We start from the raw sequence: 26,851 nt of genomic DNA on the forward strand, positions 1-26,851 counted from the left end.
AAAAAAAAAATCCATCCATTATGAATGGATAAAGAAGATGTAGTGCGTATATACATATATATATGTATATACACACACAACACACACACATACACACACAATGGAGTATTACTCGGCAATCAAACAGAATGAAATCTTGCCATTTGCAACTACGTGGATGGAACTAGAGGGTATTATGCTAAGAGAAATTAGTCAGAGAAAGACAAATATCTTATGACTTAATTCATATGAGGACTTTAAGACACAAAACAGATGGGGGCACCTGGGTGGCTCAGTCAGTTAAGATACGAAACAGATGAACATAAGGGAAGGAAAATAATATAAAAACAGGAATGGGGACAAAACATAAGACACTCTTAAATATGCAGAACAGAGAGTTATTGGAGGGGTTGTGGCAGGGGAGATGGGCTAAATGGGTAAGAGACATTAAGGAATGTACCCCTGAAATCATTGTTGTACTATATGCTAACTAACTTGGATGTAAATTTAAAAAATTAAAAATAAATAAGAAAAAAAAAGAAAAAAAAAACAAAAAACAAAAAAACATTCATCCATTGAATGGATAAGGAAGATATGGTGTATATATACATATATACACAATGTATATATTGTGTGTGTGTATATATATATACATATATATATATACACAACGGAGTATTACTCGACAATCAAAAAGAATGAAATCTTGCCATTTGCAACTACGTGGAAGGAACTAGAGAGTATTATGCTAAGTGAAATTACTCAGAGAAAAGTATATGACTTTACTCATGTGAGAAATTTAAGATACAAAACAGATGAACATAAGGGAAGCAAAAATAATATAAAAACATAAGAAACAAATATATAGAGAACAAAAAGAGGACTACTAGAGGGGTTGGGGGGGGGGGATGGGCTAAATGGGTAAGGGGCATTAAGGAATATACTCCTGAAATCAGTGTTGCACTATATGCTAACTTCGATGTAAATTAAAAAATAAATTTAAAAAAAATCCATCCATGATTCATGGGGAGAGGTCCAAATACCAAATATGAAGAAGAGTTTGGAAGTTGATTCCGAGCCTCGTGGATGACTGGGAGGGGTTCAGGACTTCAGTGGAGGAAGTCACTGCAGACGTGGTGGAAATAACAAGAGAACTAGAATGAGAAGTGGGGCCTGATGATATGACAGAATTACTGCAATCTCAGGACAAAACATGAACAGATGAGGGGCTGCTTCTCATGGATGAGCAAAGAAAGTGGTTTCTTGAGACGGAATCTACTCCTGGTGAAGACGCTGTGAAGATTGTGGAAATGACAGCAAAGGAGTTAGAATATAGAATATTACATAAACTTAGCTGATAAAGCAGCAGCGTCTGAGAGGATTGACTTCAATTTGGAAAGAAGTTCTACTATCAAAATGCTAACAAACAGCATCATGTGCTACCGAGAAGTCGTTCATGAAAGGAAAAGTCCGTGCATGTGGCAGAGGTCATTGTCTTATACTGCCACAGCCACCTCAACCTTCAGCCGCCACCACCCTGATCAGTCAGCAGAGTTCAATTTCAAAGACCCTCCAACCAGCAAAAACGTTATGACTTGCCAAAAGCTCAGATGATGGTTAGGATTTTTTTTTTTTTTTAGCATAAAAATAGTTTTTAATTAAGGTACGTATATTGTCTTTTAGGCATAGTACCATCTCACTTAAGAGACTACAGTATAGTGGCGTCCTGGGTGGCTCAGTCAGTTGAGTGTCCAACTTCCACTCAGGTAATGATCTCGAAGTTTGTGCGTTTGAGTCCTGCATCAGGCTTGCTGCTGTCAGAGCAGAGCCCACTTTGGATCTTCTGTCCCTATCTCTGCCTTCCTCTTTCTCTCTCAAAAAAAAAAAAAAAAAAAAAAAAAAAAAAAAAAAGTTGAAACTATTTTAAAAAAAAGAGAGACAACATTATAAACATAACTTTTATAGGCACCAGGAAACCAAAAAATTCATCTGACTCACTTTATTGGAGTGGTGTGGAACTGAACCCACAGTATCTCCAAGGTATAACCCTGCCAGCTTGAAACAGATTCATATGCACACAAACCATTCGTTTAAAGCAATCAACGGAATGACTTTTCGTATGTTTACAAAATAGTGCAACCATTACAACTACCTAATTCCAGGACATTCTCATCACCCCAAAAAGAAACACTGCGTATATTGATAGTCACTCCCCATTTTCCCGACGTCAGTCCTGCCAACCACTCTATGCATTTACCTATTCTCTACTTTTAATATAAACAGAATCATACCATATGTAGTCCTTGGGGACTGGCTTCTTTAAATTAGCATAATGTTCTCTAGATTCATCCATGTTGTTACAGGTATCAGCACTTCATTTTTCACTGCTATATAGTATTCCACTGTATGAATATACCATATTTTGTCCATCCATTCATCATTTGATGGGCACTTCTATCCATTTTTTGGCTATTATAAATAACGCTATGAACATTCATGTACAAGTTTTTGTGTGGATATGTATCATTTTTCTAAAGCATCTATGTAGAACTGGAATTCTTGGATCATATAGTAACTGTGCTTAGCCTTTTGAGGAACTGCCTGTTCTCCAAAGTAGCCGAACCTTTTTACAGTTCCACGATCAGTGTATGAGAGTTCCAATTTCTGCATGTCCTCACCAACACCTGTTACTTTCTTTTTGAGTACAGCCATCCTAGCAGGTGTAAAATGGTATTTTCTCTACTTTTTAAACCCAAATAATCTTTCAAAGCTCTTTTTTTTAACCATGCCTTCATTATGGGACATCAAGGCATTGATACTACATTTGATCAGTAATGTAAGCATGTCAACGGACTCCCATGTGTGAGTTGTTTCGAAATTTGGAGAAGTTTCAAGCTGCTTTTATGTGTTCTATAAACGATAGTCATGTATTTCTAGTAGTCTAACAAAGGGAATCAATCTTATAACAAATTCATTAAATATCTGACTTTAAATATTTTAAAACATGGAAATGATAACCAAAGTGCACTACACCATCAAAGGTATTGTGAAACTAGTAATTTAAAGGATTCTTTTTTTTTTTATCAAAAACATTTTTTAAAGTTTTTTCTTATTAGTCTAATGGTTATAATCGTATATTCCACTTCTGAACTCACTTAAGAGTACAAAGTACTTAATAGTGAGGAGTATTCAAACCCTTACCTCAAACACTTTGTCCCCTACACTAGCAAATAAACACAGAACTGATTAGGTCCTGAAATAGAAAACTCTAACGGATTCAACGCCTGCGAACTTTAAGTCAGTGTGCTGTAATTAAGCCAAAGACTATGAAATAAATTTGACAATGTGTTGACAGAACCACTGTTACCACACAATCTGCAGAAGTATCGACAACAAGTTCCACTAACCTGGCATTTTCTTCTTCTGGCCTTTCAACTTCATTTTCATCTACCAAAAAAAATACATAAATAAATAAATAAAATTAACAAACAAACCACTCTTAAAGAAACCAGTATTATGAAAATCTGAAGTGATCATCACAAGCACTAACCTAGGTCCTTTGCCAAATCACTGTGCACATGCACGTCCCATGGGCCTATAAGCACATCCAAAGTTAGATCACCTTATAATGACTTAACAAGATATGTCTTTTATGAAAAAAAAAAGACTTTACTTTTATAAAAGTAAGCTTAATTTAAGAGGCATTAAAAATTTCTAGATCTTTGTTAAGGAAACCCTACACATTTACATTCCAAAGAATATTACTAATGCTGAATCTTGCCACCAAAGACAATTTTACAGGTTTGTCAAAGCCACAGCATCAAGGAGCTGCATGGTGCTCAAACGTGCACTTTTACTACACTAAAGAATACATATTTTAGGTAAGGAATAAATAATTAACTTTCAAATCTACTTATCATTAACAGACAAGAGACTGTGACTTAATGAAAAGTTAAAAGATAGATGTCAAGTCCCTTTCAAGAGGGGAGTACAAAGTGCACTGAACCTATTTTGGGGGAAAAAGATATATACGAGATAACTGAAAACTATAAGGCTAAGGGACATGAGATACTTCTAATGATGTGGGTTAAAGAGCAGTCTCTTAAAAAAGAAAAACTTCACCTTAATACAGGAGACATTCGGGGTTTTCTTTATGGGCCATAATGTATTCCATCTCTTTCTCTCTCTCTCTCTTTTAATTAATTATTTTTAAAGCACGACTTTCAGACAAGGAGGTACCCTTGCAGGTGCATTCCATACAAACTGACCATCAAGAAACAAGACGTTAGTTTTACAGCATCAACTTTATTTAGCTATTATTACAGAAAGACTGTTTCTGAAAGAAAGGGGCAGGGAGGGCATCCTACAGCCAAGGGACAAGAACAGACACACCAACAGAGCTCAGAATCGAGATAGAACAGTAGGGGAAAGAGCGCGGAAGCGAGGCGGCCGGGAATCCCCGGCGGGGAGAACCGGGAGACGGGGTCCGGCCCGGTGCCCAGCCCCCGGCCCAGCCCGGCGGCCGCGGGGTGGCTGCGTGATGGGGGCGTGGGCTGGGCGGGAGGAGGCTGGGGGCGGGGAGGCGGGAGCGCGCACGCCGCACTCGGCCTAACTCTCAGGCCGGAGGAGGCTCCGTACCAGAGGCCCCAGGGGCGGCATGAGGGGCCCAGGACGCCGGCCGTTGACGGGCCGGGAGGGCAGGCCTGAGAGAACCCGGGAGTGAGAGAAGGGACAGGAAGTTCCGTACCGCCATAGAGCCACTCTTCCTCCTCATCCCCTCCGGTCCCGCCGCTCAGCTCCGACACTAGGCGCTCGACCTCGCCGGCCGACATGGCCGCCCCGAGCACAACTTAAAGGCGGCGATCAACAGCCCCCTCCAACCCCTTCCCAGCCTCGCTGCCCGGGGGCGCGAGAGGGGCGCGAACCCGCCGGCGAGCAAACGAAGAAAGCGCGAGACTCAAATCCAGGAAAGGCGGCCGCGGCGTTCAGCCTGCAAACAAGACGACTCCGGCGGCGATCCGCCTGCGCAGGCGCAGCAGCAGCACCAGCGCGCGGCGTCTTTAGGAGGCTTCGCTTCCGCGGCGCCGGCCACCTGGACCTGGTTGCGCATGCGCGCCGTGGTTGGCCCCGCCCCTGTGGAATCCCGTTTTGCCTTTTTAGCGTGGCCTTCTCCCCTGGCGTCCTGCGTCGGGGAGGTTTCCCCTCCCCCACCCTTTCCTCTGATAAACTGCCTATGCCGGCCAGCGTACTTTTGTTCCCTTGTCCTTTAACGCTTTCTTTCTCAACTTTTTTGGCTGTGTTTTAATCTTATTAAAGGCCTTGTATCGTTCTTCACATGTTGTATCACTCGACACAGAATTGTTACCTTATCACTCGTTTCTCATTAGAGAGGAAAACAATGCCTACTTTATTGAATATTTAATTTTAACAGCAAACGAAAGCCGAGCTCGTGAATGAATAATGCATTCTCTTTGTTAAAATAGAACATTACACATAAGGTCGAAGACCCCCCTCATCCACTACCGTCCTTTGCACAAGTATCCCTCGTTTTCTGTTTGGTGTGAATCCTCGGATTTTCTATATGTTTACTTCACGTGTATTGTTTTGGTGGAAGAACCTGAGATTAACGAATCTTAAAGGGTGCGATACTGTGTATCATTCTGCGGATTGCTTTTTTTTTTTTTTAATTTTTATGAAGGGTCTTGGAGATCCTTCCCATGTTAGTATACATCAAACTATTTCCATTTTTAAGTGCTTCCCAATATTCCATAGCATGGCTATCACAAAATGTATATAGCTATTTCCCTAGTGGTGTACATTTAGGTTGGTTTCAACTTTTCACTTTAACCACCCTCCCTAAAAACACTACAAACGTTTACAAAAGCCTTGTAAATGACTTCTTGCAGATTTTTACAAGTATTTCTCCAAGATCATAATGTTCAGTTTTTTAGTAAATAATGCCACATCATCAGGCTACTTTGAACACATCTTTTAAGGAGAAGGTCATCTATGATGGGTCGAAATTAGTGTTCTAGTTCTTAACTATAACTACTTAGTTGCATGACCTCAGGTAATTAACCTTTCTTTGCTTCAGTTTTCTCATCTACAAAATGGGAAAGCTGAATTTAATGGTCTCTAAGGTTTCTTTTGGTCCAAAAGTTTTCGAATAGGACACTCCGTTTTCAACAGGAAGTCATTCTAGTTTACAAATCAATCATGGGTTTACTCGCTGTCTGGTCAATAAATATTGTTCTTCATTTAACAATTATTGAATATCTGCTGTTTAAGAACTTGGAAAACAAAAATATGAATAAAGCATAGTCTATGCTCTTAAAATGCTATCAATTTATTAAGAAAGTCAGAAGTGTCTTAATTAGTTCCCCTACAAGGGAAAAAAGATGGATATGCTTTAATAGAAACACAAATGAAATGTTTACATCCCAACAATGCCACACCATCTCCCCTTATTTAAACAAATCATGTGGTTTTAATCTCCCCTTACCTTTGAAGACTCAAAGGCTATTCCCAGTCTCCCTTATCTGTTTAGGATAATCCCTTGCAGTCTTCTAAACTCTGTTGAGGTATCAATGTTGAGGTCAACATTGTGATATCTTTCCTGAATCCCACTTTATTTCCTTCCATTTCTTTGTTCTATAAATATATTTATGGAGGGTCTACCAAGTACCAGAGACTCTTCTAAGCTATGCAGATTCAGCAAGGAGTAAAACAAGGTCCTTCCTCTTGGTGAAGCTTTCATTCTAATGAAGGAAGACAGACAATGAACATATAAATGTACAGCTTTGTCAAGTTGTGATAAGGATTATAAAGAAGACTAAGCAGGATAGGGGGACCTAGAGCAGAGTGATGAAGAGGGATTAGGTGCAATTTTATAATAAGAGATCAGGGAAAGCTATTCTCATAACGTGACATAAGAATAGAGAGCTGAATGGAGGAAAGAAGTAAGCCCTTGTGGACTTCTGGGTGAAGCCCTATCTGACTAAGAGAATAGGAATTGCAAAGGCCCTGAAGCAGAAGTGTGCTTGGTGCATTCAAGGAACCCAAAATGAAATCGAATGGAGGGAGTAAGAAAGAGGATAGAGATGAGATCAGAGTTATTGGAAGGTGGGTAGAGCAGAGCTAATTACACCCTTCTAGACTCTATGCTGCTTCTATGGCATGTGTGTTTCACATCCTATGGTAATTACATCTACCTTCCTAGAACTCTTAACTAGATGAAGTCCTTCCTCAAACAGGGCATCTTCTTACATGCCACTTATTCATGAGATGGTGCCCAGCACTTAGATCTTGGCCTCTACTGACAGTAATGGAATGACAATTTTACAGTCTGCTTGGGAATATCTTAAGGCAGTCACTCATAGTCCTGTCTATTTATTATTCCATGAGTCTATAATGAACTTTGGTGCTTTTATGGAAGAACCAACTGCCTTCTGCCATGGATTGTCTTTCTCCTTTCGGCTACCTAAAATAAGCTTGTCTTTTAAGATGCTACTTAAACTGAACTGAAGAGTTGATGAATAATAACTGAGGCATCAGAATTGCCTTTACAGTGGAGGTAGCATTTCAGCTCAGCTTTGAAAATAAAGATTTTCACAAGCAGAGAAGCCCATAAATCACTAATAACCACTCATAAAAGGCCTCTTCCTTCCTTCCTTTTTATACTGAGTTCCTTGCCTGGATAAGCTTCTTTATCTCCCTACTCACCAGCAGAGTTTAAAGATAGGTAATTTGAAGACATGATATAAACTTAAGACCTCTTCAAACTACAATACTCTATATGTTATGATTATATTTGTTTTCCATCTTATCATTGTGTGTGTCTGTGTATGGGTGTGTGTGTGTGTGTGTGTGTGTGTGTGTGTGTGCAGTTTGTTGGTTCTTAGGAAAAAAAAACCCAAAATAACTAAGCATCAGTTTAAATATATCTCTCTTTGGGAAGTACTGAAAGGGATTGCTTAATAGATGATGATTAAAATGACGGCAAGAGGTAAAAATCAAATAAAAGTGCCTTGCTCAATATCTAGTAGATAGCAAGTACTCGTTAATGTGCTTTGCATGAATATGGCATTTAGGCCTGACTGTGTTATTCACTGCCAACTTTAGTTAAGTCCCTTAAATCTCAATGTTCTTCAGTTTCCTCATCAGTAAATTGATATATTAAAATATCAAATTACACCTGCATCCTGTAAAGCTAACAAAGCTAAAGTGAGGGTTCAAATGTCAATGCATGTGACAAGTTAGAGGCAAGATGGTGGTATGCTATGGTTTAGGCCTTTTGTCCTTTGAACAACCTGAATCACTGCAGATATGTAGAGTGCAGTTTGTTTCTTTCTAGATACTTCCTTTATAGGTACCTCAATGGGGAGTTAAGCACCAATTATCCATCTTCCTCTGCATTCTGACATATTTTAATACTAATTTTTATATTGCTATTTGTTTCTGGAAAATTGTGTCATCTCCTATTCAGCTCTATACTGTTGTGTAAACTGCATGCTCCTTAAGAATGAGAACAATTTTTTTTTATTTCTGTCTTCACCAGATAAGTGCTTAGTAAACCCTTAAGCCAAACATTGATCATCCATGTGGAGGGCTTAGAAATGAGGCAAAAGGAGATATGTTTGATTTTGTGAGGAATAATAATTGCTAATTATGCTGAGCAAAGAAGTACAAATCACATTGAAATAAAGTAAATCTGATTATCTTCAAGCATGCAATTTCAGCAGGAATTCTTTTGACTCCACTGTAATATCTGAGAGCAAGAAATGGATTTTTCCTGGATTCTCTTCTCTTTTCTGTCTACCTTGTCTCCCAAGGTCATTTCCTCCAGTCCCATGACTTTTAATACTGTCTATGTGATATATGTCACTGACAGCCAATGACTCCCAGTTTTGCTTCTGTAGTCTCAACTGGTCCTTGAGCTCACTCTGATGTTTCACTGATGCCTTCCTTGATATTGAGTAAGCATGTCAAACTTATGCCAAAAACAGAACCTGTGAGTTGCCCTCCCAAACCTCTCCTGTCCCACTGCCATACTCTCTTTATCAGTAATCATTATCCAACGTTGTTCCAGCCAAAACTCAACGAATTACCCTTGATTCCTCTCCTTCCCTTACGAATCCCTCTCATACCGAGGAAAACCTGTTAGCAAGGCCCATTAGTTCTTCCTGTAAAATATATCCCAAATCTAATTCCCTCCATCTCCATTGCCACACTGCATTTCGAGTAACACAAACCCTTCAATAGCTTCCTGTTACACAAAAAATCCAAACTTTCAGTATCCAAAAATGCAGTATACAATGATATAGACAATGGAATGTAATCCTGCCTTAGAAAGGAAGAAAATTCTGACTCATATGTTAGATGAACCTTGATGATATTATGCTAAGTGAAATAAGTCAGTCACAAAAAGACAAATACTGTATGATTTCATTTATATAAGATATCTAGAATAGTAAACTTATGGAAATAGAAAGTAGAATTGTGGTTGCCAGTGGGAAGGGGCAATGGGGAGTTCTTGTTTAATGGACATAAAGCTTCAGTTTTGCAAGATAAAACAGTTCTGGAGTCTGGTTTTACAACATTGTGCAAATAATTTACTGAACTGTATACTTAAAAATGGTTAAATGGTAAATTTTATGTATTTTGTCACAATTAAACAAATACATGTCCTGACTGAACTCAGTGAATTTATTCCCCAATCTGCTTCTCTTCTGGTTTTCTGAATCTCAGTGATCACTACTTAGCAGTCATCCAGCCAGGAAACTGGGTGTGAACCTGGAATCCTCCCTCTATCTCATTCTCTTTGTCAATCTTCGTAACATCTTTTTATATACCCCACTCTGTCTAGCCGCTTTGTTGGTATCCTTACCTGTTCTCACCCAGAGTTGTTTCTGTGACTGTTTTCTTTTCTTTTTTTTTTTTTATATGAAATTTATTGTCAAATTGTTTTCCATACAACACCCAGTGCTCATCCCAATGGGTGCCCTCCTCAATACCCATCACCTGCTGTGACTGTTTTCTAAATAATCTCCCTGTCCTAAATCTTATCACTCAAACTGTTTTCCATTTAGAATTCTTTCCCCCCTAAAACTCCAGATGTGAACAAATTATATCCACTCCTAACAACACTTTAACTGTACTCAATTGGCTGCTACTATTTAGAATCAAAAGTAAGACTCACTCTGATCTTGTCCCTTTTTTCTAGTTCCTAGCTCCTGTTTCAGCTTGGGCCTCTCTTCATACAATACACTCCAGCTATACAACACTGTGTGTATTTCCAGAGAATGTGTTGTATGGTTTCATGTCTCTATACCTTTGTCCATGCAGCCTCTGCTTGGGACTGCCAGGAATGCTCCTCCCTATCCTGTCCACCTGGTGAACACCTGGTTTTCTTTGCAGACAACTCAAAACTCATGTCTTATATGCAACTTCTTCTGACCACTTCCTTTTTTCCTTAATGCAATCAAAATTATTTTTCCTCTTTTGTAACTCTTATCCATTAAAAAAAAATTGCTTCTGTAACTGTATTGCATTTGCTTTCTTTACATGTGGGGGTCTTTTTATTTCAGATTCTTTTGAAGGCAAGGCTGTGCCTTATTTCTATTTATATGATCAATGCTTAACACAGTGTCTCAAATATTGTACGTGTCCATTAAAAGTTCATTGACTATATCATTTATTATATGGATATGATTGAACATTTATTGATCATTTAATCAACATTTATTAAAAACATGTTATTTTCTTGCGTTGGATATACCAGGCCTTTAAGTGTATAATGTTGTAGGAAAACAAGATTGTTAAAAGTTACGTCATGATATGGCAAATATTTAGCAGAGGTGAAAATTCTTCATGGATCAAGGAATTTATTTCATTAACCATTGTGCCTTTGTTGCCTAGGTCAGTGATTATACCTAGTAAGTGCTTAACAAATAGTGATTGAATTGAACTGAACTTGTGTAACATTCTGGGCTCAATCTATTGACTTAATTGTGCATGCATACACTGTTCTAGGCAGGGATTAGCTGGGGAGAAATTGAGAAATCATGAAGGATTTGTGCCATTACAAGGAGTCTGGCTGTATCCTATAGGCAACTGGGCCAGACTTGGTAGGACCAGCTTAGTTCATTAGGAAGAAAACTGAATTGGAGGGAAAAGAGATATAAAACTGGGAAATGATGGGGGATCATCGCTAGTGTCCAGTAGAGTGGTGACGGTGGATTAAGCCGGTGATGCCAAGGATGGATGGGCCGAAGGGGCTGGATTCTAGGATTTTTGAAGCAAATCCAGATTTAGTGCCAATGAAATGAGGGAAAGAAGATGGAGAAAGTGAAAACGAGACCAGTAGGTTTCTTATGAGGCTTGAGCGCTATAATGTATGTGACAGCAATCTATTAACTACAAAAATTACACATCACTTGGTTGTTTTCATTTTCTATTGGCGGCTCTGAGTTTAGATGAGCAAACCTGCTTTTAGAGACGTGTAGAGGATCCAAGGAAAATGCCAAATTTCGGATTCGCTTTTATTATCCCAGAGATTTCTCAAGACGCAGGGAAAGGTAACCTGAGCCCAGAGGGAGAGGAGAAGAAAACAGTTTAGTGAGGCCCAGCCCTTCCGAATCACCCAGGAGCCACACAGCCCTGCCCTCTTCTCCCCAGCCCCCACCGTCCTTCCGCAAGTTCTCCGCGCCAGCCAATCACGCTCCGCTACATCATCAATGTGCGCGGACACTGGACAAGTCAGAGGCAGCACCACGTGTACTGTGTTGACTGTCAAAGCCTTCAGGAGCCCAATTCCCGGAAGCTGTGAGTTCTGAAAGAAGTTCCTGCACTCGAGCGCCCGGAGTCTGCGAGCCCCCAACCATGAGCGCCCCGGGCGTGCTGTCCTTTACCCAGCAAGGCTGGGAGCAGGTGCTGGCCAAAGTGAAACGGGCTTTGGTCTACCTGGACGCCGCCTGCGCCGAGAGCCTGCACTGGGGCTGCGGATCCACGCGGCTTCTGGAGGCGGTGGGAGGTCCTGAGTGTCACCTGCGGGAGTTCGAGCCCGCCGCAGTTGGTGGTGGAGCCAAGCAGCCTAAGGCGGTGTTTGTGTTGAGCTGCCTGCTGAAAGGCCGGACCGTGGAGACCCTACGGGATATCATCTGTCGCAGTCACTTCCAGTACTGTGTGGTGGTCACAGCCGTGAACCACGCTGTCCACCTCACCGCTAATCACGTGCCGGCGGCTGCAGCGGCCGAGCTGGAAGGGCAGCAGCCGGTGTTCGAGCAACTGGAGGAGAAGCTGTGTGAGTGGATGGGCAATATGAACTACACCGCCGAGGTGCTGCACGTCCCGTTGTTGCTCGCCCCTGTGGCTCCCCACCTTGCCTTGACTCCAGCCTTTGCTTCCCTTTTTCCACTGCTCCCCCAGGATGTGCATCTCCTTAACAGTGCCCGACCGGACAAGAGGAGACTAGGAAGCCTGAGTGAGGTGGATGCCACGGCCCTGACCCCTGAGCTGTTTCTGCAGATCAGGTGCCTGGTGTCAGGCCTCAGTTCTCTGTGTGAGCATTTGGGGGTGCGGGAGGAGTGTTTTGCCGTAGGTTCCCTCAGTCGGATCATCGCTGCAGATCTGGCTAATTATGCCCCTGCCAAGAACAGGAGGAAGACTGCCACAGGCAGGGCATCAGTGGTCTTTGTGGACAGAACTCTGGATCTCACGGGTAAGTGGGGTTGCTGTGGGTCTTCCTAACCACTCTCCAAAGTTTTGGGACTTTCACTGATTCAGTATATGCTTTATTGACCTCTTACTATATGTCAAGTTGAGGATACAAAGATCAACTAGATGGGTACAGCTCCTGATCCTACAGAGTTTGTCATCTAGAGGGGAATACACACAAGCAAATTAGCAATTACAGTAGTCAATTTGTTAAACGCTGTAACGGGTAAATACATCTTTAACATGCACTGCTTTGTTAAACGCAACTACATCTAGCTAAAGATACTGGGGACATGGAATTATGCTGACATGGAGGAGAACTGTACACCTGGGAACTTTTTAGAAATGTGCAGATGCCAGTATTCACAGTAATGCTTCATAAGACGGCTCTAATTTGTGGGAGAGATGTTGACAGATGAACCAGTGCAAGAGAAACTGTACAATACATGAAATTATCACAGTTTAGTTTTAGGTCTCTTTAAATGAGTGGTAATAAACACTTAAATATCTTGTGATTAAATGCAATTGTATTTAATTGAATATCTTGAGATTAAATGCAATTGTATTTAATTGAATATCTTGAGATTAAATACAGTTGAGACCAACCACAATTGTAGAAAATATTTTCAAATGTTCATTGATTGATTCTTAGCTCTCATTCTATTGAAGATTCGATTGTATTTAATTGGATATCTTGAGATTAAATACAGTTGAGACTAACCACAATTGTAGAAAATATTTTCAAATGTTCATTGATTGATTCTTAGCTCTCATTCTATTGAAGATTTGGTAGGTCATCTCAAATTTTAATAATGTATCAATCATTTATATGTGTAGAGAACAAATGTAACCCTTAAAATAGATGAAGAGAAAACACTTTCTGATAGTGACATGTGCATATTTTCAAAGGTCAACTTTATGATTCTCTAATTAGGTAGATGTAATGTTACTAGTAGTATAGTCTGGCCACACCCAAATTCAGGGAGAATGATCAGGAAACTGACCTTGGCAAGCATTCTTCTGAGTAGATCGGAAAAACAGTGGAATGAAGTTGTAAAAACCACAATAGCTGTATTTGAGTCTTTGACCTTGTAAGATTAATTTTCAGATCATAAAATAGAAAGTAGCTAATGAGAATACTGAGATGTCAGCTTAATTATGTGACCAGAAAAAACAGGTGTCTAGTCTGTCAGTGCGATTTAAGTATAACTGTAACCACCCAGAACTCTTACAAGGATTAAAAAGCACTTGAGGAGTTTATGCTTGTTGAATTTTTGAGCGTATGGTGTATACTGTTTATACTTCTATTTCCTTACGCCCCAAATAGGACAGATTGTTTCACGATGAACTGTCATATAGTTTTGTGCCCCTCCCCCACTGTTCTGACTTCAGTTAGGCAAACTTTAGTGTCCTGGCTGTCCAGCATCATAGCGACAGTTCTGTTAAGTCTTAGGCATCTCTTTCTTGTATATGACTCTTGAAAATATAAGCCATCAGAAAACTTCCATGCATTCCCATCACCAAATGTGGCACATCTGCACCCACATATTTTTCTTTCTTTACTTTGTATTAAAAAGAGAGGTACTGTCTCTGCTGCTATCTAATGACAACTTCTTCACCTTTGCAGACTAGGTCCTTTCCCTTTTCACTTCTCTCAAAGATTTACCTCTGTTACGTACCCTCCCCTATTCCTAGATCATCATTAAAAAAAATCTTTTCTACTGGATTTTTCCAGTCAACTTCTCTCAAAGATTTACCTCTGTTACGTACCCTCCCCTATTCCTAGATCATCATTAAAAAAAAATCTTTTCTACTGGATTTTTCTGGTCAACGTACAAACAGAATGTAGCATCTTTTTTCTCAGCCCCTCATGGTCCTCCAACTTGTTTTATTTCTTGCTCCATTTTACAGCAAACTTGAAAGAGTTGTCTGTACTTGCTGTCTCTACAATCATCTGCTCCAATTTTCCCTTGAGTCCCCTTCAGTTAGGCTCCTTCCCCTCTAATTGCTCCCCCCCCCCCCCCAGTACTTCCCAGCAATTTCAAATCTCCATCAAGATCACTAATGGCCTCCATACTGCCAAATCCAATGTTCAATTATCAGGATTCATTTTACTCCCTCTCAAAGCAGCATTTGACACAGTGGAGTAGAGGACGCAGAGAGTTAAAAATATAAAAAAATATTAAGACATACAAAAGATACACGGATAATATAGTTTATTGTGTAATCCCCTTGAATATGGAAATCTGACATGCCATTTGGTTGCTGACCATCTTCCCACAGCCTTCCATCACACCCTCTGTCAAATCCAAATTCTTTACCATTGTTTTCAAGGCCATTACAAGACCTGCCTGCGCATACCTCTCCTACCTCCTCTCTCATTGATCTCCCTTCACACATTAGTCTCCCACCTCACTGGCTACCTGGCCATCCCTCAACATGCCAAGTATGTCCCAGCCTCAGGGCCTTTGAAGTTAGTTCTTCTGCAGCTCAGCTTGGAATGTTCTTCCTTCACGTATCTACGTGGCTTTCTTGTTGACTTTTTGGAATCTCTGCTCAGATTTCTGCTTCTCAGGCAAGGCTTCCCTGACCACCTTTTTCTAGCTACTCTGTAACCCTAATTGGGATTAGTTTGTTCTTGTGGTCCTAGTAATTTATAAATTAACGTCTTTTTATTTTTATTTTTAATTTTTTTAAATGTTTATTTATTTTTGACAGAGAAAGAGAGACTGTGCATGAGTGGGGGAGGGGCAGAGAGACAGGGGTAGACACAGAATCCGAAGCAGGCTCCAGGCTCTGAGCTGTCAGCACAGAGCCTGATGCGAGGCTCGAATTCACAGACCGCGAGATGATGACCTGAGCCAAAGTCGGACGCTTAACCGACTGAGCCACCCAGGCGCCCCCAAATTAGTCTTTTTAATGGATACCTTTTCAATAATCACTCAAATTGTCTTCCGGATGAACAGATTAATGATTGATTTGTATCAAAGATGTTTCAACATACTCTTATGACCTCCTGTTGGAAATATTCCAGACTGATTTTCAGTTGGTACGTAGCTGTGTTGTCAAACCTGTTTTTTAAACATTAAAATTCTGTACTAGTGAGGAGAGAGAAATCCTCTACTTTTTGGGACTGCAAGTCCCCCACTACTGTTGCCCAGTAGAGAAGAGTGATAGGACCTAGGAGAGTGTGGGAGTGTTGGTGTGGAGACAGCTGGTCCCCCAGAGCTGCTGAGGGTACTGAGACAGCGAGGGGTGGTGGCAGTGATGGCTGTGGGAATGCAACACTTGCCCTCCTCCAAGGTGGTCCCAAACTGAATGGGGTGGTAGGTGGATGGTATTGGTGGCATTATTGTTAGCATGGATGCTCTCTGTCGTTGGTCCAGTCTCTATGGTGTCCAGGAACATACCTGATCACCATGCTCAAATTTTTTCCTGATCTGTCTGGGATGTAACAAGAATAAGGACCTGGGAGTCATGACAATACATTTAATGGAGAAGCTATTACAAGAGTTTGGTGTGGATTCTTACATCAGATTGTGACTTAGATTGGTGCTTTGTTTATCCAGTAATATCTGCAGCATATAAAAGATTACACCAGGGACACCTGGGTGGCTCAGTCGGTTAGGTGTCTGACTTTGGCTCAGGTCATGATCTCGCAGTTTGATGAGTTCAAGCCCCACGTTGGGTTCTGTGCTGACAGCTCAGGGCCTGGAGCCTGCTTCGGATTCCATGTCTCCCTCTCTCTGCCCCTACCCCACTCACGCTCTCTCTCTGTCTCAAAAATAAGTGAACATTAAAAACATTTTTTTTTAAAAGATGATACCAACAATTTCTAAAAATCAAAAGATGATTGGAAATTGTTGGAATGAGTTGAATACTTTGAGTTTCAATTTAAATTACTTGACAGCAGTTTTAATATAGGGATCAAAAGGAAATACATTTTTCAGGGTTTGATTTAGGTGTTAATTTTCATGTACATGTATTTTTTATTAGTTGTTTAATATTTTGGATAACATCCTTGACAATTTACCATTAGAAAATTTATATGCTTATATACCTTCTTAGAATAAATTAGCACTACCAAAAATAACCTCCAATAATTCATAAATACCTGTCATTCTTAACATCTTGCTTACAGTACAGATAAATTTCTTTCTCATCTCTTGTCATCACCTTTGTGGAGAGTAATACTAATTTGCCTAATAGTTGGTATAAACATTTATTGAAGGCCTACTACGTGCCGGTTATTTTTCCAGGTATAGGGAAACAGTGATAAACAAGATAGACAATTTCCTTACTCTCCTGAAGTAGTTAATAAACTCTCCACTGTAGAAACACTGAAATGCAGTAGAAATACAGAAAATTTGTTGTAATTATTTGAGAAGCAAATGGCTGCTGATGTCTGTTTGCTATGATTTTGGCTTACTTTTGCCATGTCTAGACCACCCGGAAGCCTGGGTCCCTGCAGAGTGTGTCAGGCATGTTTGCACAGGGCATCTAAGTACAACATTCTATGGACTGTTCTGGCTTCCAGTTTGTTTCAAAGGAGAATTAAAAAGGTGGATGTGATTTATGAATCCCTAAAAGGTTTGAGTCTGTTTCCTTTCCATTCTTTTGTGGTTCTTAAGACTGACTAGAGTGCTTTGCTGATAATCTTCAAGTTCAAAATCGAAAGACAGGAGGTGGCAGTAAATCTGGGATTTACATTTCCTCTCCTGGTTCAATTCTTCTAAATTTTAGTTTCATGTAAACTTTTAAAATACATCCATTCGATTAAAGATTTACTTCCAATTCAAAGCGTGGCTCTTATTCCTGGGATTATGATACACTGATGCATTTATATTTGTTTTAAGATGTATATATTATTGGGGCACCTGGGTGGCTCAGTCGGTTAAGCGGCCGACTTCGGCTCACGTCACGATCTCGCGGTCCGTGAGTTCGAGCCCCGCGTTGGGCTCTGTGCTGACAGCTCAGAGCCTGGAGCCTGTTTCAGATTCTGTGTCTCCCTCTCTCTCTGCCCCTCCCCTGTTCATGCTCTATCTCTCTCTGTCTCAAAAATAAATAAACGTTAAAAAAAAAATTAAAAAAAAAAAGATGTATATATTATTTGTTAAAGTATTGAAATTTGAGGCTGTTAACAGCTAACATTTGAGAGCATATTACTTTTCTCACCACTCTGCATATCTCAGCTCCTTTGATTTTCACAATAGTTGTTTGAGGTATTATAATTATCCCCACTTTGCAAATGAGGACACAGAGAACTTGAGGAGTCATGTAACTTGCCCAAGATCACACAGTTAGTAAGTGGCAGTCAGGATTTGAACCTTGACAGTTAACTGCAGAGCCTGTGCTCATAACCCATCTCATATTCGTTACTACAGAGAAAAGTTTGGAAACTCTTGTGCTAGATAGTAGAGATGCTGCTGAGAGGGTATCCAGCTAGCAGCTTCAGAGACTGAACACAGTTGTTGGGCTCCGATCCTGCCATCGTGTTCAGAAAAGCGATTTATTCTTTCTTCCCCCAATCTGATTTCCCACAAAATACAAAATAATTGGCGAATATTTTAGAATTCAGAGGATATGGTTTAAAATAAAACACAAGTGTGAGGTATGATTGAGAAGACTTAGAAGACTGATGATGTTGCTGGTGTTAAATGCACCTCAGTATAATAACGTCAAGTTCTGGCTTAAGTGGCTTAGTTGCTGTTTGCTCTTCATTGACCTTTGAGGGTTTTCTCATTTGTGAACAGGGTAAAATGGTGACCTTGAAGTGCTGTTGGAAGGATATGAAATCATTCATTCAATATATAACTAATATAGTGGGTAAGATTAAAAAGTGATAGGATTTCCATTTTGCATAGCATAGCTGGAGAAGGCCTTTCTGAGGATGTGACATTTGAGCAGAGATGGAAAGAAGAGGAGAAGCAAGCTGTGTGGCTGTCTTGTTGTAGAACATAAAGACCCACTGGCAGGTGCAAAGGATCTGAGGTGGGAATATGTTTGACATGTTTGAAGAACAGTAGGAGGTCAGTGTGGATCCCTTCAGCTTGTCCTGCAAACACGGAAGGCTTGTGGTAGGAGATGAAGTTGGAGAGATCGGCAGAAGGAATGCACCGTAGGGCAGAGTAAGGACTTAGTGTAAAAGCCAAAGTATGATAGGAGAATTGGGGAGTTTCGAACTACGATGTGACATGATCAGACTTATGTCATACGGGATCATAAACGGAAGGAGTGAGGGGATTGAGGTAGAGCCTCAATATAAGGCTGCTGCTACTGCTCCCTAGGTTGTATAATAGGCATGAGTGGTTAGGTAGGGTGGTCTTAGCTCTGCCTCTTCCTAGTCGTAGGTCCTTGGGCAAGTGCCCAACTTCTAGGTCTCAGTTTCCTGATCTGTAAAATGAAGATACCCACTCAGGGTCATTGAGAGGGTAAAATAAGTTAACACATCTATCTCCTAAAACAGTGCCTGGTATATATTGGGCAGTGGAAAATGTTTCTTACTTTTAATAATTAATGATATGCATTTAAAATGACTTAAGTTTTATTACTTCAAATATGTGTTTTCTCCCTAAGGCTAAGAACATGAATACAAGAATGAGTTGTCACACATGTAACCCAGAAGAATTCTCTTACCTGACCTCTCACCTGCTACTAAAGGACATGAGAGTTGGTAAGAGCTAGCCATTTGTCAGGAGCTGCATTCTGTCATACCTAGAGAAAAAAACAAAAAGCAGAATAAGTGAGGGGCGCCTGGGTGGCTCAGTCAGTTAAGCGTCCGACTTTGGCTCAGGTCATGATCTCGCGGTTCATGAGTTCGAGCCCCGCATTGGGCTCCGTTCTCACAGCTTGGAGCCTGGAGCCTGCTTTGGATTCTGTGTCTCCCTCTCTCTCTGCTCCTCCCCTTCTTACACTCTGTCTCTGTCTCTCTCTCAAAAATAAATAAACGTTAAAAAAAAAAAGCAGAATAAGTGAGATTTCTATGATGATTCTGCCACATCGCTACAATTTTGGTCACTTAGCAAAGTGTAAAGAATGGTATGGATGATACCTGTTCATTTCATAAATGCTTGTTTAGCAATTTTTTTTTTTTAATTTTTTTTTTCAACGTTTTTTTTTTATTTATTTTTGGGACAGAGAGAGACAGCATGAACGGGGGAGGAGCAGAGAGAGAGGGAGACACAGAATCGGAAACAGGCTCCAGGCTCCGAGCCATCAGCCCAGAGCCTGACGCGGGGCTCGAACTCACGGACCGCAAGATCGTGACCTGGCTGAAGTCGGACGCTTAACCGACTGCGCCACCCAGGCGCCCCTTGTTTAGCAATTTTTATGTGCAGCTTCTGTGCTAGGTGATAGTGACATAAAGCCTCACTACTCAGTATGTCCTGGGGACTTAAAGCCTTAGCTTAACTGAAGCTAATTAAATATGCAGAATCTCAGGCCTCAGCCCACACTTATGAATCAGAATCCGTATTTTAACAGGATCTTTAGGTGATTTGAAAGTGCAGTAAAGTTTGAGAAGTGCTAATGGAAAGATCAGTCAAAGCTATTGTCCATGAGAGACTGAGAACCAAATGAAAATGCCCAAAGCTCAGCAAGTTTAGAGTGAATGACATGTGCCTTCATAAGGTTTAGGTACAAAATTCTCCTTTAAGGGGTCACAATTTCTAGGTCAGTGGTTCTCAATCTGGTTTCACCTTCGAACCACCCCAGAAAGTCTGATTTTTAAAAATGGGTCTTTATAAGAGACTCTTAAAAACAGAATAAACTGAGGGTTGATGGGGGGTGGGAGGGAGGGGAGGGTGGGTGAGGGGTATTGAGGAAAGCACCTGTTGGGATGAGCCCTGGGTGTTGTATGGAAACCAATTTGACAATAAATTTCATATTTAAAAAAAATAAAAATGGGTCTGGTGGGCAGGCTAGAATCAGAATTCTTTTAAAAGCTCCCCACATGTGCAAAGACATAAGAAGGGGCATAGGTTGTTCTGGGAATCCTTTTTGGATCATTTTTTATTAGGGCTTAAGGTGCATGAAGGTTGGGATGAATGAAGGAGTGGTAAAAGATGAGAAAGGGTGATGGGGATAATGAGGAAGGAGGTTAGGGCCATTTTCCAAAAGCCTTAAATTTAATGCTCAGTGAGGAGTCGTAAGAAATTTTTAGGCAGGCAAAGTACAAGCACACATTTCCTGTTGAATGAGTTTTCTGGTGGACATTGTCGGGGATGGATCTATTGATTCCAAAGTGGGAACTGAGAGGTGAGTCAGACTCTGATGGGGTGAGTTTTTTGTTGCTGTTGTTTTGCTTGCTTTTTTCCTAGTCCAGTTTATTAAAGCATAGTTTACATATAGTAATATTCATCAGTTTTAGTGTGTAGTGTTGTCAACAACAGACAGTCGTGAAACCAACACCCACAATCAAGACATTTTGGAGATTGATCAGAAGACCATTATAACATCTTAGGTGAGAAATGATGTGACTTTAAACTGAGTCAATAATGGAAAGAATGAAGAAAGGAGTCATTAAGTATTTAAATGAGAGAATTATCAGCGTGGTGGCTGATATAATGGAGAGAATTAAGAGAAGATATGCCAAGTTTTCTAGCCTGGGCAGTTGCAGAATCCATTCACTGCGATAGGGAAGGTAGGAGAGGATTCAAGTTAGGGGCAGTATAATGAATGTTATGTGATTCTCTTATCCAAGATTTCTGTGTGGGGAAAGGTATTTATTGAATAAACTTGTATATATACTGCCTTATGATTATCCTACCCCCAACCCCTTCCCCGGCAAAATCCTACCTGATAGTATGGAATCCTTGAGTGGGCTTTTGACGGGTATGCAGTATCTAATACACACCCTTTGTACTCGATTTGACTGATGTGAGACGGCCATAGGTAGTGTTAAAAAACAGTGGTGCCAGTAATACTTGTAATAGTAGTATTAGAGATCTGATAACCTAACACCGCTTTCCCCATCCAGATTGTGAGTCAACTGAATATGGGATAAGAAGTTGCCAGATGGAGGTGAAAATACTTGTTTTATTATGGATACAGTAAACATTAAGGAATGCGGCTTCTTATGTCTATGGACAAGTGACTTCCTAATACTGAATCCCAGAATTGAAAGGTTTACCCACACAACAGCAGGACTGAACCAGAGCGAGTCTTTTTCCTTCTTCCCAAGGGCAGAGCCCATCCTAGGAGTAGCAAGTAGAACAGAACCGGAGAGTCCAGGGGAAAAGTGATTGACTAAAGGACGTAAAGCAATTTTGGGAGTCTTACGCGAATTGTTGTCCTTCTACGTAGAAGGGAACGTTAGGAGTAATACATATATTGTTCTTACAAGACAGAACTATAATAAAATACTGAAACATCTCAAAATAATGAAAGAGAGTCACAGATTCTTGAGAAGGAATGATGGGCAATCAGCAAGGAAGTGAGTCTTTGAATATACTAATTCAAAGCGTCCAGTAACTCTATCTCAACCCAAAGGGACAATATGCACAACCTCAAAATATTCTGTTTGTGAGTATGTTAGAAAATGCTATTCTTGCATTTCTATCTTTTTAGCCTCAGTACAGTGTGACTAAGCTCTTGTGAGGGCTCGTATATGTATGTGTATGTGTATATGTATATGTATACGTATATATATTTTATTTTAATTCCAGTATCATTAACATACAGTGTAAATGAGGACGTCTAAATTCTTGCTTCTCACTTTATTCTGTTTGAGTAGAGGCGAGTGAAGATGTTACCTGCCTTATGATAATGATACTAGCATATACATTCACATATGATCCACAGAATAATGCAGGATTGGTATTTTTCTGGTGCTGTTATCTAAACGAGTTTAGCCCTTGAAGCAATTGACTTAACATAGGATTTCAAGTCTTGAGGTTTGAAGATATTTAGGTGTCAGTTGGACCAACTCTGAGTTTATAGCTTGGTAAGATAGTACCACATTTATGGAAGTTGCCTCAGATTACACAGGGAACTAGTGGACTGTGGGACCACTAGAACCCATGCCTCCAATTTCTTTTTCCTACACGCACCCTGGAAAAGATGGCATTGGGAAATAAAACACTCTGTGGCTATACTAGACCACATTGCCGTTGGCCAAAATAACTGGGTTCTGGTTGATTTCCATTCTTCAGCTTTTCAAATCATATTTTTAAATTTCTGTAATAAAGGAAAAATTAAGTTCTCTGAAAATTTAACTGTGATACAAGTCTTTCCATTTTATTCATTTCATAAAAGAAGAATCTGAAGTTATTGTGACATTGAGAGGCCCTGAATTCTTAGTCTTTTTTGGGTCATATAAGTAGCACTAGTTAAATGTAAAAAATGAATCTTGAACCAGAGAACTGAAGCCAGAGATGGAAGAAATTGTATTCAGAAGAGCAGGACAATTGCTTGAAAGCCCATACCTGCTTTATCTGTCATTATCAAGTATGCTAGATATACATATCCTTTTGACTAAATCTAAGAAGCTGAGTGATTATGTCTGTGTAAATTTAACATTTTATTAATTCTCTGATATAATAGTAGAAACAGTAACTGATAGAATGTAAATTATTTTTCCGGTTAGGTAAGTCTCATGGCTCCTTCTAGAAAATATTAGGAAAAAATGATGTTTAGGTACAGTTTATATCAACCAAAATATCCTACTATCCAAAGATAACCTTGTTAAAATGTTGGGGTGTGCGTGTGTGCGTGTGTGTGTGTGTGTGTGTGTGTGTGTAACAACATATTTTTTATTCTTTTTACAATAGGAACGTATATTCACCATGGGAAGTTTAGAGGCTATAATTAGAAGAAAATAAAAATCATAATTTGAGAACTGCTTCAATATATATACCATAATTGTAAAAAAAATTCTATTCTATTCCTTTACTTTTTCTTATTTTTAAATGTTTTATCTATTTATTTTGAGAGAGAGAGAGAGAGAGAGAGCATACAAGTGGGGAAGAGGCAGAGAGAAAGGGAGAGAGAGAATCCCAAGCAGTCTAGGTGTTATCATCCCAGGCCCAATTTGGGACCTGATCTCACAAACCAAACCATGAGATCATGCCCTGAGCCAAAATCAAGAGTCAGATGCTTAACCCATTGAGCCACCCAGGCATCCCTCCCTCCTTTGAATGTTTAAGATGTTAAGACATAATAATTTTAAGCGTATGAATGATACTTTGGCTCTGTAGAAATAACTATCAGGTTTAAAACTTGAGGAAAAATAAGTATGTTGTATTGTGACTTCTCATATTTGGAGAGTTTCAAGAGGGATGGATTAGTTAACAATTTGCAGAGGGTTTAATGTAAAACTTAACAAAGACCCCTGAGTTTGGCGTAGGGGAGGAGTGAGAAGCAGCCAGACTGTAGAGGCTTAAGAAATTGGGGAAGAATGGCAGCATATGTATACCACTTGTGCGTGCCATGTGTCAACAAATAGCAGTTGAAAAATAAGAATAGCTTGGTGCAGGGTTCAGATTTGGGGCACCAAGTTCAAAGAAATACTATTTTAATGATGAGTGGATATTTTCAAAAATTTTTAGTGAGTGATGAGGGAACTAGTGGAGAGAGAAATTCATGATGCTATGAGGTAATCCTAGTATCTCCATTCCAGACTTAAAGATATAATTCACTTAATGACCTCTGACCCCCATTTGGATCTCAGGACATTTATACTCACTAGGCATTCATTCAGCAAGAATTTATTATTAAAAAAAATTTTTTTTAATGTTTATTCATTTTTTTTTTAGAGAGAGACAGAGTGTGAGTGTGGGAGGGGCAGACAGAGAGGGAGACCCTGAATCTGAAGCAGGCTCCAGGCTCTGAGTTGTCAGCACAGAACCCGATGTGGGGCTTGAACCCATGAACTGTGAGATCATGACCTGAGCCAAAGTCGGACGCTTAACCGACTGAGTCACCCAGGTGGCCCTCAGCAAGAATTAAGTGAGCAGCTTGTAAGTCTGAGTGCTAAGGGGACAACCATAAACCTAGATGGCATAAATAAGATATGGTTCCTTCTAAGCCTAATAAATGAATATTCTACAGATGGTACAAGACCTCTTTCCTCTTTACCATTAGAAGTCACCTTAGAAGCACTCATGTTGGCTCTGTCTTAAGTCATTTTTATGGACTTGTTTTTGTTGTTGTTTTTGTTGTTAATAGTGTGGTTTTGGTGGTTTCTGCCTCTTGAGTTTGAATTCTTGCTCTGTATCTTGCAAGTTATATATTCCTGAGCAAGTTACTTAAGCTAAATCTTCTACTCTGTACATGAGCATAATACCCATCTATTAGAGTTATTGTAAGAATTAAGTGGATAATAAATGTATGGTATGAAACCTAATACCTGGTTCATCACAGGCTCTCAGTAAATATTAGCTATTGTGATGAAGATGGTGGTAATGGTGACGAGGATTCCTTGGATTCTTGATTTGTTGTTTTCTACCTAGTTCTGTCCAATTAATGTGATGTGGCAAGAAGAACAGATAGAGGTAGAGACAGAGAGACATTAGGAAACAAGAAGTTGACTGATTTAGAACGGGTGGGATCAAAACAAGACTTGCCAAGTCCTACCCCTTGTTGGAAGGAGGTCACCCAACGAATGATGGCTTTTGGAAAGATAACTTGGTTTCATGGAAAAAATATTACACTGTCTCATTAGTCTTGAATTTCAATTTGAGGTCCTCAGTTATTTGTTATTGAGAGTTAATGGATGTGAAGTACCTAGAACCGTGTGTTGTACGCAGAAAGCACTTTACAAATGCTTGTATCATTACAAACTGTTATCATTCATTCATTTAGTTTTCCCGTGATCTAAGAAATATTTAGCGAGAGCCTGCTAGCTGCCAAGTTGCCTGCTAGACATGCTGGGTACAGGGTGAACTAGATAAAGAGTTGCCATTATGAAGATAAGGTTCTAGCAGAGGGGAGAGTTGCTATTCTTGGTCAGGTCTCTAAGCCCTCTGCGTTGTGAAGTTTTCATCAGTAACATAAAGTTTGGCTCTAAAATCTTACAATAGTATCATCCAATGACACTATTTTCTTGGCTGAATATATGCTGATTATTTATTTATATATTAAATACCTATTGATACCTACTGTATATCGGCACTGTGCTAGCTGCTAGGAATATAGTAGTAGCCAGAGAAGACACAGTGCCTGCCCTCATGGAGCCTTAAGTCCAAAACACAAGGCATGGGTTGACTAGGTAATTGTGAGCTTGATTAGTCTTATGGAGGGCAAAATGCTAGGCTTGTGATTTATGTGACAGAAAGCATATATATGTATGTATGTATATATATGTGTGCGTGTGTGTGTGTGTGTGTGTGTGTTATTCTTGATGGAAGGGCCATTATAGAGCATTAATACAGCTTTTTTTGAGTTTTGTGAGTTTATGTTCTCCATTTTGTGAGTTTATATTTTTGTGAGTTTATATTTTGTTGTCTGCTTAAACAGGAGCAACTGGACATCATGGAGACAACTTGGTAGAGAAGATCATTTCAGTGCTTCCCCAGCTCCCGGGCCACACCAACGATGTGATGGTTAACATGGTAGAGCTTACGGCACTCCAGAATGAAGACAAGAGTCAGAATATGGTTGCGCCAGGCTGTCTTGCACAACCCAAGTAAGATAAACAGGGATTGTTGTTTGTTTGTTTGTTTGTTTGTTTTCCCTCATCCTTCTCTCTCTTCCCCTTTCTTTTTCGCTGAGACCAACTGTTTTTGTAGGAAGGAAACAATGAAGAATTGGACTGGTTGAAAAACTCATAGCGGATAGCCTTGAGAAAAAAGCATTTTTTCCTCTAACCTTGAAATAACCATATCCATTAAACAACACTAAGGCAAAAACTATGGAGGTATCATTTACAGAGGTGTCATTTGGATATAACTGAAGTTTGTTCTGAGGATAGGTTAAGTGAATCAATTTGTACATCTCCATTCCACAGGCAGTTTCACTTGGAAATGAGTCCAGCCTTACTCAATTTCTTTTTCCCAGTGGACTTTTTCACAGGACTCGATAATAGCCCACAAAGCTGTGAAACGGCGCCATGTTTACGCATGTCAACAATATGCTCTCGGACATCAATGACAGAAGTTTCTACTCCTGTGTATGTTTTTCACATGCTGAGAGAAATCAGTAATAGAAGATGGTGTACTTT

General features: G+C 40.0%; 2 protein-coding genes across 21 annotated transcripts in view; one reads left to right on the forward strand and one right to left on the reverse strand.

Annotated features, from left to right (window-relative positions):
* FIP1L1 (factor interacting with PAPOLA and CPSF1) overlaps positions 1 to 5,020 on the reverse strand; it is a 78,571-nt gene extending 73,551 nt beyond the window's left edge. For 9 of the 18 annotated variants that reach the window (XM_042936389.1, XM_042936387.1, XM_042936379.1 and 6 more), the window contains exons 1-3: positions 4,727 to 5,019; positions 3,530 to 3,574; positions 3,387 to 3,426 (exon numbers count right to left, since the gene is read on the reverse strand). In XM_042936389.1, the coding sequence (XP_042792323.1) occupies positions 3,387 to 3,426; positions 3,530 to 3,574; positions 4,727 to 4,811 (170 nt within the window). In that variant the 5' untranslated portion in view covers positions 4,812 to 5,019. Of the gene's footprint in view, positions 1 to 3,386; positions 3,427 to 3,529; positions 3,575 to 4,726 lie in introns of all 18 variants that reach the window. The other 9 variants (XM_042936391.1, XM_042936390.1, XM_042936381.1 and 6 more) reach the window with 3 other exon arrangements.
* A 6,754-nt stretch (positions 5,021 to 11,774) lies between these two features.
* SCFD2 (sec1 family domain containing 2) overlaps positions 11,775 to 26,851 on the forward strand; it is a 401,014-nt gene continuing 385,937 nt past the window's right edge. For all 3 annotated transcript variants that reach the window (XR_006201954.1, XM_042936396.1, XM_042936397.1), the window contains exons 1-2: positions 11,775 to 12,697; positions 26,149 to 26,317. Coding sequence is in view for 2 of the 3 variants with exons in the window: in XM_042936396.1 (XP_042792330.1) it covers positions 11,860 to 12,697; positions 26,149 to 26,317 (1,007 nt within the window). In the remaining variant the exon portion in view is untranslated. The remainder of the gene's footprint in view (positions 12,698 to 26,148; positions 26,318 to 26,851) is intronic.

This window comes from Panthera leo, chromosome B1, assembly GCF_018350215.1.
Source record: "Panthera leo isolate Ple1 chromosome B1, P.leo_Ple1_pat1.1, whole genome shotgun sequence".
Classification (NCBI taxonomy): Eukaryota; Metazoa; Chordata; class Mammalia; order Carnivora; family Felidae; genus Panthera; species Panthera leo.